General features: G+C 47.5%; 1 protein-coding gene across 1 annotated transcript in view; it reads left to right on the top strand.

The window, feature by feature from the left end:
* Positions 1 to 431: 431 nt before the first annotated feature.
* The window catches only part of garre1 (granule associated Rac and RHOG effector 1), a 29898-nt gene continuing 10623 nt past the window's right edge, over positions 432 to 19706 (top strand). The window contains exons 1-6 of the mRNA XM_084436789.1: positions 432 to 448; positions 9505 to 11023; positions 15785 to 15991; positions 16930 to 17070; positions 17348 to 17443; positions 17790 to 17951. Of these exons, the coding sequence (XP_084292915.1) occupies positions 10511 to 11023; positions 15785 to 15991; positions 16930 to 17070; positions 17348 to 17443; positions 17790 to 17951 (1119 nt within the window). The 5' untranslated portion in view covers positions 432 to 448; positions 9505 to 10510. The remainder of the gene's footprint in view (positions 449 to 9504; positions 11024 to 15784; positions 15992 to 16929; positions 17071 to 17347; positions 17444 to 17789; positions 17952 to 19706) is intronic.

Here is a 19706-nt window from a genome sequence, read left to right as displayed (position 1 = left end):
CACTAGAGGGCGAAGAACTCCACAAATTGACTGTTGGTTTGACTGAATGCACATAAAGGGTCTTAACAGTACCGGATAACAATGCTCAAAACTCATAATCGGAGACAAGCAATGAACATGAACAATTTTAGATTAATCTGTATGTGTGAATTAATAGTTGGGCTTTAGAACAATACATTCTAAGAAGATTCTGACGTTGTTCAAGGGTGCCAAAGGCGCCTTCCTAGTTTTAAAAATATTTTTCAACAAATAGTCAATGCATACAAAGAAGTTTAACATACAGAACAAATACACAGAATAAATAAAGACACAATGCAATAAAATATAAAGTAAATAAAAATCAAAGAGCGCCCTCCTAGTTTACATCATGGGTTACATGGAAAACGTCATATCCCATGTACACACACACAGACAGGGCTTCGCTGTCAGGAGGGTGGACGCCTTGCTGGTGAGCGATGCGCCGATTAATTGTAAACTAGCTACTGTAACTTACCTACTTTATTTGCTATATTTCGTTTTAAGATGTTCACAATTACGGCTTACAAAGACGACGTATATTATAAATCGGTTTTGCTAGACTACAACGATGCCAGTTGAATTTGCGAAACGAAATCCGAGCGAGCGCTGAAATCGTGTCGCAGAGCTCTGTCACTACTAACGGGAGCTACTAGCTAGCCTAGCCTCGCTAACGTTAGCTAGCACTACTTAACGCTAGCATTACTCGATAACTACCTAGTTGGTCAGCTACGTTAGCTTGCAGTAATTTTAGCAAGTGAGGGTGGGGTAGCTATCTAAGTAGCGAGCCCATCGTGGCTTTTTACGCTGGCTTCGGTGCGTGGCCATTCCGTGCCAAAGAAGACTGTAACGTTAGGCTACGTGACCCTATGTTAGCTAGCACTAACTTACCCCTTCACCAAGTCTAAGCGGACAGATATAATTTTCCGTGCAAAGAAAGTCGGAATTCCGTTGATGTGTGCTAGTTCCAATGTTAGCTAGATAACTGCCCGGTGCTAACCTTATATAGTAGCGAGTTATGTCCAGGCTGTTAGCTCGGAACTTCACCGGGCACATTTTAGGGCGTTAAAAGGCCATATCAGTCGCATGCCAAATAGTGTGCCCGTGTCATCCCTGGGAGTTTCGTATCGTATGCTAGATAGGTCGAAAGCTATTTAGCAAGATAGACTGAACTCTATTCTCTTAGACGATAGTTAATATCCTGCTTTAAGCTAAAATGTCTCGCTAACTAAAAGTGTGCGTGAATAGCCACCAATCATAAACTAGACTAGATAATGTTGCTGCCAAGTTGCAGTATGGAGATGTTCGCTACATTAGCGGGCTCGTCGTGGGTGTGGGCGCACTAGAAGTCCCTGTGCATCATCGTTTTTCATCAGTGAGTAATGATTTAAATGTATTTAATTCGGTTATTTATGTAAGTGTATCGCCACAGAAGCCCAAAGCACAACAACAGTATTAGTCTAGTTGGGCTGGCTTCACAGCAACAAGGAGTTTCGATGAAACTGGCCGACTGCCCTTGCGGGGATTCCATTGCACCTTCCTGCAAAATACTGATCGGATTCATTATTGAACGATCAAGCCGCAAGAAATAAGAAATAAGCAGATGATTCCATTCTGTGCATTTATCTCCTTAGTCCGCCGTAGAAAGCAGGTAGGCTGTATTTGCAGATTTTTTACGTTACTTGCTTTTGGGCGGCGAGATTCCATGCAGTGATGGCTAAACGTCGCCTGCATGTTGAGCAGCTCAACGTTAGTGCACAGGCCGGTTATTTTTATTACAAATATGTGCCTACAAATATATGAACGTCCCCAAGTCATTAGCTAGCACTCCAGCTATCTAATTGTATTTGTTACATCGTCAGTTAGCAAGGTCCGTGCCATTTTTACCCAGAGAACCATGCATTAGCTGGATGCTGATGAATTCGTCAAGCCCAATGGATATGCTTGTCCATGTAGATGGATGGTGTAGCCTATTATTGTCGTAGCCCACTTCGTAATAACTTAAACATTCTTATTACAACACCAGTGCTTTAACTAGAAGCTGCTTGGAACAACCCCCTCCTCACATAGCTGGCAGTTGCTTCAGAAAAGTCTGAGCAGTCAGGGGTCTTTTTAGTCTCTGTTCTGAGGTCATGTGGAATGCATTTCCTGTTTGGGTCGCTACAGTTTGGATTTCAAGGGAAAAAAGAACTTGACCGACTACACTACTTAATCCATTTCTGCTCCATGACAGGCCTAATCTGAAGAACAGGGAAGTCACCCAGGCAAGAATACTTGCTCATTTTATTTGACTCTAAAACAATGTTGTCTAGTCATCATTGTTCGTTGTGAGAAATCCTTGTTATGGTTGATGATTCAGCAGATGTTCTTCTGGTTGGTGGGATATTTGTCTATGTCTGTAGCTTTTTTGTGTTTTCGCAAAATGCATATAAGCTACAACTTAAAGGAAACCTGCTTATAGCCTAAGTTGTATAAATGCTCCTCCCTGAGCATTGCAATTTCTTGTCTTGAACTTGTATTTCTAAGATAACGTTACTATTTGCAATGTTTGGCTGTGTTACTGTGTTAGTCTGGTCACACACAGACTGATGTAACTGTCTTTTTGTAAAATTTAGTGTAGGAACATATGCTTGAATTTGTGTTGACTCGAAATGGAGAATAGCTGTTGCATATCAATAGTTTACTCCCAGTCTCCAGGGGTCCACGGTTTGTTGTGTGTTCCTCAGGGGATCTACGATTATCTCTGCTCTGACACAGCCTACCTGTTGATTACCCCATATCTGTTGCTATAGCAACACATTCATGCTGTCTGTGGACGCCCTATTCCATGATGGCTGATTCAACACCACTAGCCCTTCTCACCATAGACAACTTTTTAATAGCTTTTCATAATGATTTAATAAATATAATAATAATAATAATAGATCATTATTTGTGTAGCACCTTTCAAACAGAAAAATGCAGCTCAAAGGGCTTTACAACAGGGAAATTACATAGGCTTACATAAAATAAACATAAAAGCAAGGAAATCTTTTTTCACTATTCTTATATTTATCAGCAGATGCAAACTTATACCCTCCTCCTTTTCGGTTAGGCTTTGCCTCAGGCCTTTGTTTTGTTTATCTAAAAGTCACAAGATGATTATTTTTGTGCCTGGAGTGTTAGGCTAACTGGTGCTGACTTCATTTCCATTTTCTGCTACTCCACACAAACCAGAATGACATTTCCTTCAACAAAGCAGCATTCTAGTGTTTCTCCTGCTGCAGTGCTCATAATATGCTATTCCCATTGCAGCTAGAATGTCACAATGGAATCGTTGATGGTGGATCGGGGAGGAGTGTAACAAGGACCAGATTAGCGGGATTGGTTCGAGTGCGTTGAGGATTTGTTTTCACCCTCCACTTTGACTTAAAACTACCACATGGATGGTATGAAGAGCCTTCATGCTAGTTTGATAATGTGGAACGTTTTGGAGGAATGTAGCAATAGCAAACCCTCAGTGTTTATCTTGGTAATTCTTCCAGAGTGAGTGTATGGTGTCCCCCGAGGGTTAGTTCCTCTCATTTGAACTCTGAGGTCCTGAGAAAGTGGGAGCAGTCTACACTCTAAGGATGATGTCATAGGAAAAACAGGTGTAGCAGCAGGAAGGAAGCCTAGGGTTACCTGGCATGAGCCTAGAAGCCTGGAAGCTAGCTCTAGGAGTGGATGCAGTCTAGTGACATATACTCCTCCTCTACCCAAACCTCTTTTTCTTGAGCACTCAAAAGCAACAACGGGATAAAGGTTTATCCCTAAATGATCTCAGCTAGTGATAGGCTAGTTCTTTCTAGTGCAGGTCAAGTGGAGCTTCTCTCGCCTATTGGTTGAACTACCCTATAATTTGCCTTTGAAGGTAGTCAACTACTCTCCAAGTGGCTCTGCCCATGCATTAGAATTGGTGTATGTTTGTTTTGCGTTACAGGAAGGATTTTCAGATGGTACACTAATTCTAAGTCCCTGTTTGCGTTGTTAAGGTGTTAGAATACTAGGCTACTATGCTATCTCTCCCAGTCTTTGACCGCCTCAACGTGAATTTATTAGCCAACATAGTGTTCAGGTACTGCTGTAGGCAAGGTTCTATTAGCAGGGAAATATGCCCTCATTGTCTCCTTAGAAACCACTACAATAAGTTCTCTGTGGGCTGTTTCAGTCAAATAGCCCATCTGGTATGCACACAAGCAATTGTTAATGTAGACCTTAGTTGTTGTTTTCAGACTGTGCAGGTTTTAGTACTAAATGATTGACATTTGGCTAAGTAGTGTGACTGAAGGAGAACTGAGGTGTTCCCCTTTGCTAAATTCCTTTCTGTAGTAGCAATGGGCAGTATTTAGACATACGCACAGTTTTTAAGAATGTAGCCAAAGTAAGCTAGGTCCCTATTTTGTCTTTGCAAGAATCCCACTCATTGGGCATAATGCTGCATCTGATTTACCAATTGTGTAACTCTTGACTAGCTTATATCGGATTTGCTTCCATGAGAACCCCTTACCCTGACCTGCATGTTGGCTAGTTGAAGAGAAAGTTCTAACTTCTCTTCTGGCTAAAAATAAAGAAGCCTAGTGGTTGTTGTTAGTCACAAGAGCCGTGACCTCAGCACATAACCTACCATTTGCCTACCATTTGAAGCAAGGCATTTCCATCCTCAAGTGTTTGAACTGGTCTTGAACGGAACTGATCGTCAGATTTGCTGTTCTGTGGCTTGAAAGTGCCATTTAGGGATTAAAGGTGGCCATTGCTGGCCAAAGACTTGGCTATCACTAGTAGTTAAGTATCACTTTTTTTCTAAGCCATCTTTAAAATTTGTAAATAAGCTTAGCCTATTTCAGACAGGCCCTGATGTCTTGCACGAAAAAAAACTACAGAAACTCCAGCTAGCTTGCTAGCAGCGTTCCCTATTCACAATGATCCTCATGAGTGTTGAAATGTGAGCTGTGCTGGTTGCTGAATGGGGCTGTAGTCAGGAGAGGCCAGGCCCTGAATAGGAGGTTGCCTGAGTCAGGAGGTCACTGTAGTCTTCAGGGCCATGTGGTGTGTTACAGACACGGAACATGCGCTCCACTCATGACTGACTGGCAATGAAAATCCGGTCTGCCACAGCAAGCCTCGTCTCAGTTAGCTCTCAGATTATTCATTTTTTGGCTAAGGATTGTGTTCCTGTTGAAAATGGAATGAAAGTGTCCTTAGTGCCCATACATGTGTGTGCTGCATCTGCCTCTAAAATAGTTCTTGAGTAACTCGTCTCTTCATTAAACATTTTACGAAGCCATTTAAGTTATATACTTTAGTCTGTCTGCCAAAATAGTACGTGACCCATGTCTGGAACCTATGTGACGGATAAGCCTACAGTATGTCTCCATTTACTAGTAAACAAATGAATCACCAGATTCAAAATGCTGGCATTCCAGTCATCTCAACAAGTGCAGCGTTGGTGTTGGAAGTTAGCTTACGGAGGCGCCACAGACCTGTTTACCCCCAGCATATGCTTTTGTTTCAGAGGCCTGCTATTTATACGCCAGCACCATAAGCTACTTATGTCTGCCGTGCTGTGCAGCGATACTACAGGTTAGCCCATATTAGGCTCACCTCCTACAGACCTGTAATAGAAAGTTAAGCCCGATATCCTAATGAAGACCCGAGATGAATGACGGCGCTAATATAAGTATTGTACAATAAATCACCGTAGCCTTTTATAGTCCGCCCTGTCTCCCAGAGAGCTGTATGCAGCTGTATGAGGGTGTGTTTTTCAGTGCGGTGGTATGGGCCGGCTGGAGGCTGCCACAATGCCCTCCTTGTGTTCTGTGGGCAGGCAGAGTCTGGCCCGGCTCCTGTCACACAGTTGCTTGCGGCACTTGTCCTGTCACTTGGCCTGACCCTCGACCCGTCTGCTGCTGCCTCCGGAAACTTCCCCAGAGCCACAGATGTATGGAGGGGCTGCGTTAGGATGTGTGCATTACCAAAGACTCACCAGCCTGTAATGGTATCTCTGTTTAGTGCGATGTGACGGCTTATTTTTGATTCTAGGCTATAGACGGTAATAGAAAAACTAGCCTATTTTGAAAGAGAATGACATTTCCAAGGATACAGAGTTTGATAAAAGTTAGGCTTAGTTTGCATTCCTGAGACCAGTTTCTGCTTGTTTTAAATCGACATTAGTGCATTCTGGGATAATGCATTCCTCTGCTTCATTGGCAACAGATGTAGAGGAGGACATTTTTTGAGTGCTAAAAGCGTTGCAGCGGAGCGCGCAGGGCAGCTGTTTGCCCGCGGAGGCTGAAATAGACTTCACGAGAGGGGTAATCTTGAGCCCGTGGCCGGGGTCTTCACTGGGCCCCGTCTGAGCCCGACAGCGGCAGACGGATAAGGAGCTGTCAACATGGGCAACTCCAGCTCGGTGGCCTTGTGGTTAGTGTCCGCCCTGCGATTGGGAGGTTGGGGGTTCGATCCCCGGCCGAGTCATACTATAAAAAATAAAAAAAAGTAACCAATGCCTCCCTGCTTGGCACTCAGCATCATGGGTTGGTTGCAGGTCCCTGCGACATACTAACATCATGTCCAGGGGGTGGGCTTGTACATCAAGCTGCCTCACGCTAAGGAACCAGGAGATAGGCTCTTGCCCCATGGGCCACTAGGCTCGAGTATCAAGGCTACTTACTTACATGGGCAACAGCATCAGCGGCTAGCCCACCTTCACTCTAGTTGGACATCTGCACTGTGTGAGCGTACCTGAGGAGCTGTTCACCCCACGCACGCTGCATCCCATCTCTGTATACCGGTATTTCACAATATATGTTTTGTTCTTATAGTGTGGCCATGCCAGAAGATTTGCACAGGTAAATCATACTTGGGTCACTCGTTTTAGTCACTGGCGACAGAAAGCTTGCTCCGGGAAACTTAAACCTCTCTTCCCTGTCCAAGCGCGGCAGCTGAGATGCACAGCCGAGTGGGGAGGCTTGAGCTAACATTAGCCCTGAGTGCACCCGGGCCTGCCTGCTCGGAGGAAGGACATTAAAGCGGGCTGGCGCACAGCCAGTGGCTCAGCCCGGCCAGGGAGGGACCCTCTCCTATCACATGTGTTTGTTTGGGTGCAGGCTCTAATACGTTGTGCACTGGGAACAAGACGCCGGCAGTCAATCGAGGAGGGGGTAGTGAGAGCTGAGAAGTCACATCAATATTGATACTGTCTGTGTCCGGGCTTGGCCTCGGTGGTTAGGGACCATTGACGCTGCTATAGACTCCAGCTGTAAGGTAGGATCAACGGATGGAGAGCGTTCTTCTTACAGGGTCTGGTTGGACAAGTGAGGAAATTACCCACCCAAGGCAGGAGTTGCTGGAGTTAGCCTATTTGTTAATATTTTCACTTCTCCCTTATTCTTTAATATTACAAAATTGTGTATTTTCCCCCACCATCAGATTCCAGTTTATTTCTATCACTTCCTCTTTCTGTAGTTTCATCCACTCTGGACTCGGGACTGTTGGGTTGGACCACGCCATCCGTCTGCAGTTTCCTGTTTACCCCTCAATCCCTAATATCCCTATTTACCGGGTTAAGCAGCAGCCATTGTAGGGCATCTGGCAGCTCCCGCGGTCACCGTAATCCGGGGATTTAGAGACCGGGGCAACGCTCTGCCGGCGTCACTCGCTAACCACCTCTCTCCCCCTCTCTCCCTCGCTCTCCCTCTCCACCCCTCTCTCCCCCTCTCTCCCCCTCTCTCTCCCTCTCTCTCCCTCTCTCTCTCTCTCTCTCCACCTCCCCCTCTCTCCCTCTCTCCCCCTCTCTCTCCACCTCTTTCTCTCTCCCTCTCTCTCCCCCCGTCTCTCCCCCTCTCTCTCTCTCCCCCTCTCTCTCTCTCCCTCTCTCTCTCTCTCTCCCTCTCTCTCCCTCTCTCTCCCTCTCTCGCCCTCCGAGTTAAGCACTGCCGTTGAAATGGACCGCCCTCATGTCCTCTCTCTCCCACGAGGGACAGTATAGCCGAGGGAGCCGGAGTGTGAAGTGTTTTTCAGTAGAGAGAGGAGGGCGTCACGGACTGCTTACCAGCTTAGAACCTAGATAGTGCTGTACTAGCAGCAGTAGTAGTAGCCTCGTTTCCTGGAGGATTGTGGGATGTCTCTTGTCTTTCTCTGGTCTCTCTCTCCACCGCTCCCCCCCCGCCCTCAACGAGGTAGCCTGGGCTTGCCTGCGTACACGTGAGAGAGTCGGACACGGCGCGGTCTCCTGGTGTAGTCTGTTACGGCGGCTGGCGAGCCCCCCCTCTGTTTGTGAAAGGAAGTGAAGTTTGAAGGTCAGTGGAACGCGGGGGCATAAACAGGGCTGTGCCAGTGGGATGTGTGCGCTGCTGTTGATAACGGGCGGCGTACAATGGCCGTGCTGTTGGAGAGCGCACAGCGACAGTGACGGGGGTGTAGCCTATCTGGCGTTATCCTGAGGAAAAGACGGGTCTTGTGTTTTTCACCCCCCCCCCCCCCCCCCCCCCCCTCCGGCAGTCTCTCCCCCTCGTCCCAAAACATCGCGGCTCTCGGCATGGGCCGGGGCGCTAACGCGGAACGCTCCACACCAACGGACAACAGATTGTGTCTGCGTTCGCGTCTACTCTGATAACGTTTAGAGGTTGACATTGAGCATCCTATTGAGGAGGGTGTGATATCATCAGGGGAATGGTAATGTAAGCAGCAGTAGTAGTAGTATTACCCCAGACTCCATGTTTTGTTTTCTGTTTTCTTTTCAATTACCAAATATAATATTCCTTGATGTGTCTGTATTTTTGTATTGCTCTCATCGTGCTAGTTGACGCTTGCTGCCATTTGTCCCTCAACCATGCAAATGCTATTAGGTCATTTGCATTTGTGACACACAGCTACCAAAGGCCAACAGGTTCTTATTGACATTTAGTGCTAAGGTCTTGAATGGTGATATTGTTGTTACCCCCACCGCTTGTCCCATTTGGACAGATAGTCACTGTTTTCCCAACAATGACGAGACGAGGAGCCAGCAGACATTCGTCTTTCTGCTGTGTTCTCCCTGAGAGCAACCGCTCTCGCTGTTGGGGCTCATTCTTCGTCAGAGACGCTCTCTCTGTCAGGCACAACAGTTTAGGCTCCCACTAGTCTTAATACGTTTCTCATATGACCTTTTGCTCAGTTGCAATTGGATTGATGATAAGACCTTTCAGAGATCAACATTATCGCTTATAAACCTTATCGCTTATAAAAATAAAATGTTCTTAGAAGACGTTGGAAACTCCTGTCTTCAATTTAGTGCAGTTGTCATTTTTGTTATTACAGTGTCTGAAGTTAATGGATGATAGTATTTCTGAGCCTAATAGCCTATTCTTGTTTGCAAAACAGCCCAAGAACGGGCAAGTTTGACCAGGGAGGGGCGGCCATGGGAAGCAAAGCTCATCCTTCCTCTGATATATTGTAACGTTGCCTTCTGTCTCTGCTTTCCCCCCTTAGGAAATGACCTAGAGGCCTTACAGATACATTTGTGCTTTTGTCGCTGTAATCTGCGTCTGTGGAGAAAGCCAGACCTGGAAGCACATGTGTTTCCGCGGTGACTAATAACTACCTCAGCCAGCAGAAGGAAAACGATCAGGAGGCGGCCGCTGGTTCCCAGCCCAGCCCAACCGTCAGCCGGTCGCCCATCACCGCCAGCGCCACGCACGCCCCAAGGGGACCTCTGACGGACTGGTTCTGTCAGTCCTCGGCTCTACGCACGCACGCCCGCCCGCCGCCACTCGGCACCCAGGCTGCAATAGCGGAGGAAGTGCCAACGCGCCGTCGTCGTCGCCCGCTCATCTGTTTTTATTTTTCCCTCCTTGCTGTTGACCAGTGTCGCATTTTTCCAAAATTTTGCATTTGCTTACAGCTTTTAAATAGAGTTTTCTATTTTTATTGGTTGTGTACTGGTAAAGTTATATATATATATATAAATATATATGTAAAGAAGAACTTAAAAACTGTATATGTATATACTATATCTGCTATACAACGAAGGAATTTTCCTGCTTCCATTTGAAGGAAAAGTATTGCACTTTGGAAACTTACGTGCTGCAGCTCCACTTTGAATGAGAGTCAGCTGAAGAGCCGTACTTTTTTTTCCATCTCATTGCTCATCGACCGTCGAGTCCTTTTTGAAGCTGAAAAAAAACAAACAAGCGGGAACTCTGAAAGTAGCATTTCCGCCGCTTCTCATTTTGTTGGGACTGCAGCAGGGCTGCCCATCGACACCGCACCCGGTCAGCAAGTCCTGACGCCCCTCCCTCTCTCTCTCTCCCTCCTCCTCTCAGCGGCCACAGTATTAGAAACCCTGAGATGAGCATCTGGCAGATGGAACCCCTAAGCTGTCTTTTTACATAACTTGAAAAGCTCCAGGACTACTAGGGTCGGGCCGTTGTTGTTAATAAGAGAGTGCGAGCTAGCGGCCGGCGAAAAACAGCTTCCGGAGGCGGCCCCCCCACCTATGTATTGCTGTAGTGCGCAGGAAAGTAAAATGGACTACAAGCGGCGCTTTTTGCTCGGCGGGTCCAAGCAGAAAGTGCAGCAGCACCAGCAGTACCAGATGCCTGAGCTGAGCCGGACCCTCAGCGCCCCGCTGGCCACCGCCTGCTCCGCCCCCTCGCCCATGGCGCCCGGGGTGGGCGTGCCCGGCGGCTGCCACCCGCCCCCGGCTCCCCCTCCGGGCGCCACCACGGCCGTGGCCGACATCCAGCAGGGCATCTCCAAGTACCTGGACGCGCTCAACGTGTTCTGCCGGGCCAGCGCCTTCCTCACCGACCTGTTCAGCAGCGTGTTCAGGAACTCTCACTACTCCAAAGCAGCGATGCAACTGAAGGACGTGCAGGAACACGTCATGGAGGCGGCCAGCAGGCTGACTGCGGCCATCAAGCCCGAGATCGCCAAGATGCTGATGGAGCTGAGCGCAGGGGCCGCCAACTTCAAAGACCAGAACGACTTCAGCCTGCAGGACGTGGAGGTAAGGCTGGCTCCGCCCGGGATCAGCTGGGAGCGCGCACACACACGTTCACACACACTCATGTATATACACACACACACACACACACACACACACTTGGACCTGCATGTACCCGAGTCACATTATTGACATAACCTTTAGAAGAATAACATGTTTCATCCCTTGCATTTCCATCTGTTTATTGACCTCTCTGAGGGACAGGCCTGCAGTATGAATGGCCTGAGACGCGTCAGACAGTCTCTGACCACAGAAACACTTGGCCGTTATACACTAGAATTCAAGCTCTACCTAGTTGGTTTGGCAGCCACTAGACCCCATCTCTTTTAGTGCTGATGGGGGGAGAAGCCAGAATGCCTGCATTCCTTCGGAGTGCGTGTGTCTGGTCGGTTCAGGGGATGTTGGCCCGAACGAGGTGCTCCCGGGCCCATGCGGAGCCGGTGCTAGGATCTGAGGCCGAGGTGTGAAAAGCTCTGAGGACGTGAGAAGAGCCGGGGCTGTCGTTAATCACCCTGGATGATGATGCTCTTACCATTGCACACCAGCAAAACTGCTGATGTGTTCATGGATCGCTGTTCCTGTCAAATGTTTTTTTTTCCCCTTCGTATGCGTTTTTGGCTGTTTAGTCTCTGTATTGGCTAGTTAGTAAATAAGTACATTTTATTTATATAGCTCTTCTCACAGAGAGGGGACACAAAGTGCTTCACACAGGTTAAAATGCATACAAAGAATCAACAAAATGAAACGCAGGAAACGGGACAAGTCATAAACATACAGTCAAATGAATTTGACAAACGCCCGTCTAAACAGAAGCGTCTTTAGCCGCTTCTGAAAAACGTCTATAGAGGCCGCAGCTCTCAAGTCCTGAGGAAGAGCATTCCACGATCCAGGAGTCTAGCCACGTCTGGTGTAGGTGCTATAGTGTTCTGCATCTGCCACAGCCGTGCCCAGCCAAGCCGGGCAGATGAACAGGGATTTTCAGAGTAGTGCCACTCCCAAATAGCACTCCAAAAGGAATGCAATGTTTCCCTGTGATTTAAGAGGATTTATTAATTCCCTCTTTGTTTTTGATACAGCTACAGGGGGCGGTTAACATTGCGTAGTGAACATCGAGGTCTCTTCACTCTTAATACCCGTTTGGGAGAGCGAGACCTCTGGTCCACACAGCAGTAAAAGGGCAGGATAGCCGGGGCCGGTTCACTAGGGGCCGTCATGCTGCCTCAGTGGATGTGGTCATGCCCAAAACAGGAAAGACTTTTGCACCACAGTCCGTAATTCTGACTCTCTGTGGTCTCGGGGAACGCACAGATGAATACTAAAGGAAGCCCAACTCTGTGAAAGTTCAGACTTCAGGGCCGGCCTGCCTGGCACTCGCCTGCTCTCTCTGTCTCTCTCTCTCTCTCTCTCTCTCTCGCACGCGCGTTCCCTCCCTCTCTTTCTCTGACTGGAGTCTGGCCTGAGTATGAATAGTGGGTTTGTTGAAGGGGGGAAAAAGTGGACTGTTGCTTTACCTGGCAGTCCTTACCAAGGTGTATGAAAAGATGAAATTGGATACAAAAGATATTCAGACACTTGTGGTGGAATTGTAGAGGTTGAATGAAAGGTCCCTTTGTTATCATGCATGAGCATTCAAGTAATCTTTTTCTTTCTGAAAATACATTTCAAAATGTTTCAATACACATTGCAAAATGGCCACCTGCATATTTAAAGGGACAGTATACCTACCCTCCTATATTTAGAACTGAGCTTAGGGCTGGATCTATACAACTGATGCTTTATTGATATTGGACTTGGGACTTACAGCATGTGGACTATCTCTGATGACTTGCCGCATCTGACAAACATTGATTTTGCAGCGTAATCTACTCCAATTGAAAGGAGGATGTAGGTAAATCATTGGCCTATCTCCATTTCACCTATCAGCATGCATGTTGGTGATACTGAACTGATACTGCCTCTATCACCACCAACACCCGAGACAGATTTGTAGTGGACGTGACTTATAAAGGGCTTTTCCTCTGTTTGTGTGAGTCTGAGAATGTATCCTGGCAGCACTTCATGAAAAGATAGAATTGGTCTCTATGAAGCAAACGCGTTTTTTTTCTTTCTTTTAGTTTAGGGAATTCTGGAATGTGAAGCTGGATTCTTTTTTTTTTTCTTCTCTCCTTCATCTTTCTTCTCCTTTTTTCCTCCTCTTCCAAGAAATCCAGTCAGTATGGAAAAACAAAATGTGTGTTTTTATCGGAGCCCGGCTCCCTGGCTGCTCAAAGTGCCTCAGCTGCCAAATATGCATGAAAATGTCACGGTTGATTAAGATGCCGTCTACAGAGCTCATGAGTGGAACCACAGAGACGGCCTGGGCAGACAGGGGGTCCTGCAGCACCAGGCCGCCATCGCCGACCGGACAGACAACTGTACAAGCAGCGGCACCCCCAGAAGAGCTGGAATAACACCTCTGACCTACTTCAGCTGGCTTCGCCGTTTCTTCCTATATCGTTTATCAAACGGTTGATGGTTACTCGATCAGATGCGTTCCTATCGTGTGTCTCCCGGGCCTATTATGCACTTAAGTTACTGTGTCTGCGACTCTGATAATCATGCCCACACTCTGGTGCCGCTGATGGCTAGATTAGATTAGGATCTCTCAACGAGGCGATGTCCCTCCCGTGACACAGGGCTTTTAAGTTTGCCGAATGAAAAACGGGGATTGTGCCTGTGCCAAAAACATGATGTTATATGAGGAGAATGTTAGCGGTAGCATCGGCATGTCCTGTTTTGGAATCTTCCGCGTCTTCCCCGGACGCGGTCTCACTGCAGTAGCTATGGATAGGAACGGTCGTCATCAGCAGAGGTGACTGTATTTTAGGCAGACAAGTGAACACCCAAGCACAGGCCAGCCACCTCTGGTTTCATCACACCTCCATGGTCCCATCTACTGCACAGTCTTTTCTAGTTTTCCAACAGACTGCCTTAGATGTTGGCGAGATCAAGTTCTCAACTATTGCGTTCCCATTATTCACTATGTTTGGGTTTGAATGTGGCCAAAGTTTGGCTTGGCTGTGTTGCAATCTTCTTACTCATATATTCCATGACCATGTTGGATAGTTCAGCCTGGCCCATGTGTGATTAATTATCTGTTGTTGCAGCCTCGTCTTCATATTTCATGTGGTATTAACCAAAACCTCTCTTTACAGCAGCCCTAGCTGAAACATGCCTCAGAAGTTATATTGACAGTTTTAAGAACATGAAGGGGGACTTTCATATTGTTGTTCGACCTGATTGTTGAGACAGTGTCAGGTTACAGGTATGCATCAGTCCTTTGAGAGTGACGCATTGCCACAGTCCATAGAATGATAAGCGACACAACATAGACAGCCCACATATCACACATCCCACTAAGCCCTGGACCTCCACCAAGAGGCCCACTGCATGTTGATGTGGACCCATTCTGTTTTTGCTCTTCTGTCAGAGAGCTGCTAGCCCCCCCCCCCCCTACAGACTTGTTGTATACAGTCGGCCATTCGTGGGCTTTTTTCCATGATGTGTTGCTGAAGAATGAGGATAGCCTGGCCTTGTTGTTCCTGTCTGCCTTGAACTGGGGCGACATATTTCTGTCTTTACAACTCAGCCCAGAGATATTTCCAGCACGTACCTGAAAAAGAAACCCCTGTGACCACAGCGCTGCCGGCTGTGGTGTCCTATTGCTCTTATTTTGCTAACTGGACAACAAACAGTCCTCCTCTCCTCAGCCTTGGCTATTCTTTCACCTCCCAGGCACATCGGGGAGGCCCGTTCATCCCAGACCCAGAGGCTGGACTGCCTCCCGCAGGAAATAATCTACTCAACAATTACTGTGAAAGTTGAAAGGCAGCACACAACCATCTGTTTTATTTTCACTTTATTACGAGCATTGATTTTAGTGCTTTGAAACAAAGCCTCGACTCTGAGATGATTGATGGGACCAAGTGGGATAGCCAGTTATGGAAGTAGCTACGTTATTTAGCCCTGCGCATGCTGAGGTAAAATTGTTGACCGTTGTATATTGAGGATTGCCGCGAAACAGACAATTTCATCTCATCCGGCCACAACTGAAGCTGTGGGTTTTTTACAATGTTAGCTGTCACAAATGGTTTCTATAAAGCGGACATGTTGAAATAGATAGTTGTACTTCAGAAAATTATAGTGTAGCCTTTGTCTTGTCTTGCGCTTACGCTCGTTTTAGGTTATTTCTACTTTCGATTCACCCCCTCACCCCCATGTTTTGAAGTCTTTTTTTGTACTTTTGGATTACTTTTGCTACACACACAATGGATTAATGTGATCCATGTGATTCTAGGGTGAAAATTAGACACTAAGACATTAAGATGTGTCAGGGGCTATCATAGGTGTGAAGCAATTTTATGCCACACCTATGATAGCCCCAGACAGTGCCATTTAAGCCAACCTCAGTGGTGACAGGAAAGACAAGTCATTATCTTGTGGCCATGATCTGCCAAATGTTTTCTGAGCATGTTCCTCTCATGATTTATCTCTGAATGTAGGGTAGATCATTCCATTGACATTGCATTAGTCATTTAGCAGACGCTTTTATCCAAAGCAGCTAACAATAATTGCATTTAACGTAGGTAGTCAGTGTACTACTTCTCGCCAGAGCTCAAAAGTGCATCTGCTTTCTTAACAAGTGACTAAGAGCGCAATCTAGTGCCGAAGCCAAAGTGCAACGGCAGCAGTCTGATTAACGCCGTCTGGTTGTGTGTTGTACAGGTGCTGGGCCGGTGCTTCCTCACAGTGATGCAGGTCCATTTCCAGTTCCTGTCCCAGGCCCTGCAGAAGGTGCAGCCCGTGGCCCAGTCGTGCCTGGCCGAGGCCCTGGCCCAGGCTCAGGAGCGCCGCACCAACGCCCGCTCCCAGGGCGCCGGGCCCCTCACCGAGCTGGAGGAGGCCTCTCGCTCATGGCAGGGAGCAGCCGAGGTATGCAGACGGGGGCAACCCCACCCCCCTCCCACCCCAGGAGTCTCCTTGGAGCTTCCTGCCCTGGGCTGCTTGGGAAACGGCGGGGGTCTTGTGTCTCGGAGGTGAAAAGCTCTGTCTGTGTTGCATTCCAGAGGGTTGCAGTCTGGGGGCTACAATTCCCCATCCCAGCCACAATTTCCTCTTCGGAAAAAAGTTTGTGTATGTTACGAACCTGTATTTGCCATGTTTAACATCCATCCTCGTGTCTGAAATGGGGAGGCCATTTTGTAAACGGAGCTAACTAATCCCGCAGCTAATCAGTCCCTCCGGCACATTTGGAGCTTTTGTTCAGTACAGTGAGCCAGAATGGAGGATAGTGGGCTGATTGATCTGTTAAGCCCTGGCATGTGGAGCGTTTGGGCCCTGGAGGGACTGGTGCTGGATATCCTGGTGGAATGTGCTGTGGTATGGGCCACGGCCACAGCCTCTCTGCTGGGGATTTCAGAGAGAAAGAGAGAGAGAGAGAAAGAGAGAGAGAGAGAGAGAGAGGCAGGCAAGCTCCCTCCCTCACATAGACCCTAGCTAGTCACCCGTTTCTGGCCTGAATAATATGTAACGTCCATCGTGTCCTCCTAATAAGCAGCGCAGTGTTGAGCGTTATAGCATGACCCCGATTACAGCAGCGTGATGCGTAGTAGAAGTGATGTCATTCTGTGTATCTGTTATCTGTGACCTGAAACCGTGTGCCTGTGTGTGTGTGCGTGTGTACATGTCTGTGTGTGCGTGTCCGTGTCTGTGTGCACGTCTGTGTGTTTATCTGTGTGTGTTTATCTGTGTCTGTGTGTTTATCTGTGTGTGTCTGTGTGTGTCTGTGTGTGTTTATCTGTGTCTGTGTGTGTATCTGTGTGTGTGTGTGTGTGTGTGTGTGTGTGTGTGTGTGTGTGTGTGTTCTCCAGGCTACGGGCCGGTTGAGGGAGAGGGGTCGTGACGGCTGCCTGGCAGGCCTCCAGGTCCAGCAGCTCTTCTGCTCCAACAACCCCTCCATCCCCGAACACCAGCTGAAGGAACTCAATATGAAGATCGACAACGCTTTACAGGTGGGCCCCCCCACACACACACACAATCGCACACGTGCACACACACACACACAATCACATGCATGCACGCACGCACGCACACACACACACACGCACGCACACTCACACACACACACACACACACACACACACACACACACACACACTGTCTCTGCTTCTAATCAGTGTGTTGATGGTTTGGATCTGAAAGAACATGATGATGAAGCAATGCCTGACCTATTTATGTACATATTGAATTGTTATAAATTCCTTTGTTCCATCTCTTCCCTCCCTCCAGGCTTACAAAGCAGCCCTAGAGAGCCTTGGCCACAGCGAGTACGCTCTGAAGGCTGGCTTTCACTTCAGCCCCAAGTCTGTGGAGGCAGCTTTACAGGTGGGCTCACTCTCACAGTTGGACTCACTACAACCCTTCTAGAGAGCATAGTGGATCACAGTGTACCACAGGACTACAGAGGCCATGATAGGCATGCACTTTAATCCATTTATGGTGTGTGGCCCTGCGTGTGTGGCCCTGTGTGGGTGTGTCTCCCTGTGTGTGTGTGTGTGTGTGTGTGTGTGCGCGCGTGTGCGTGTCTCCCTGTGTGTTCCTGTGTGTGTCTCCCTGTGTGTGTGTGTGTGTGTGTGTGTGTGTGTGTGTGTGTGTGTGTGCGCATGCTCCCCTGTGTGTCTGTGTGTGTGTGTGTGTGTGTGTGTGTGTGTGTGTGTGTGTCGGTCCCCAGGGCTGCTGTAGTGAGGCGGAGGCCCAGCAGGCTGGCAGGATGCAGACCACCTCCCAGCCCATCCAGTGTGAGCTGCCCACCATCCCCGTTCAGATCGGCTCCCACTTCCTCAAAGGAGTGTCCTTCAACGAGTCGGCCGCCGACAACCTCAAGCTGAAAACGGTGAGCCCCTCCCCCCCCTCCTGCATCCTGACGGCGGCCCTCTGCAATGACGGGCGGCTTCCTACTCTCTTGTATTGTGCGAGTGACCTTGTCAGGGGGGGGTTGAGTGGAGAGGAGCGGGCCGCCCCGACCTGTCGGATATGAGGGGTTGTCCGTTTAGTCCCTCTGAGTTAAGTGTCTCGGTGGAGGAGGATTCCGTGTTTTGACAAGTCTTTCTTGTGTATATTTAAACGACGTAGTACATCTGAACCCTCTGGCTTGTTGTGGCTGGTATCCGCTTCTTTAGTTTACAGTGGTATTCTCTCTTCCTTATCTATCTGGGTGAGGGAAGGGGGGGGGACATCCTGGAAAACCTGGAAAACAGTCGGCCAGTTTCCCAGGCGTGGAAAATGAGAGGGGAAAAAGTCAAATGTCCTGGAAAATCTTTGTTGTCCTGGAAAATTATTGAACATTCTCCTGTTTTCATATTGTTGAGGATGAACTGCTAGGCTATTATATCAGTGCTCCCCAAAACGGATAACATTGCCATCTGAAAGGACTAATTTATGTTCAGGATCATCATCGATTAACGTTCATGGTAGTTTATGGACGAGAGTATTTTGAGTAGTTATGGGTTATGTTGTGGAAACACGCCCAAAGTCACTTCACATGGTAGCACACGCAGGCTGGATGACATGACAACTTGAGTGGCTGAAACTCCAAAAAAATGTTAGTTATATAACCCTTCAAATGTAAATATAGGACACTGCTGGTTGGTAACTGTGCTAGTTTCTATCCTTTTTGTGCGTGGCTGTAAGCCAGCGCACCTAGGATAGCATTTGTCCGGTTATCACTCCCTCCCTCCCTCCCTCCCTTACTCCGGTCAATGTTGACCTGCATTTCTCTTTTGGTACCACAAGAGGCAGTAGTCCCAGCACACCAAAATAAAGAAGGACACTAAAATCAACCTGCCGATCTCCACTGCACAAGTAGAGTAGCAGTGAGAGCAATGGACTCCCATGTGGGAGACCGGGGTTCAACGCCCCAGTGGGGATGACTTTATGGGACTATACCCCAAACGTCCACATGTTCAAATTTTTATCCCTTACCTTTGTCCAGAAACAGAAGTTGAACCAATTGCAATAAAATAGCTAACGTTACAGGAATCATCAGTGTAACTGCTTTAGCCACTGGAAGCTGCTGCTAGTTGTTGTGAGCTCATGAGCTAACTGGCTATCCCGCTCTTATTATGCTGGATTAGCATTGGAAGCATTGAAACTGAAGACCTATCTTAATTTATCAGACATTATTTCATGTCATTTCAATTCACAGCTGTTTCAGTGGCATGACTAGCTTCCGTTCTACCAGTCCTGAACAGAAACAAGCCAGCCACGCACGTAAGCCAGGCTGGACCTGGCCTGGTTATAGATTAACGTTGCTTTCTTCCCAACTCGTTTTAAACGGTTGAATAATGTTGGTTAGTTGGTATGATTAGTTCATTTTCCAAAATGGACATGTTTGCTAACTTGTTCAACCCTGGCTAGGATCAGTGATTTCAAATGTGAAGAAATTAAAAACGACAATACGTCACCATAGAAGGTTCTATCTTCGTTTAGTGTAGTTCAGAGATATCAAATCAAAACATCAAAGTTAATTGTTGGACATATATTAATGTATTAATGTATTTGCAGTGTATTTAAAAAAAAAAACTTAAGTAGATGTCCTTGTTAAGTTATAAAAGTGGAGTATACTACATAGCTTTGCCAGCTGGGATGC

The sequence above is a fragment of the Borostomias antarcticus genome (genome assembly GCF_949987555.1).
Source record: "Borostomias antarcticus genome assembly, chromosome: 4".
Lineage (NCBI taxonomy): Eukaryota > Metazoa > Chordata > Actinopteri > Stomiiformes > Stomiidae > Borostomias > Borostomias antarcticus.
The sequence above is the reverse complement of the archived record's forward strand: the minus strand, read 5'-3'. Positions and strand labels throughout refer to the sequence as shown.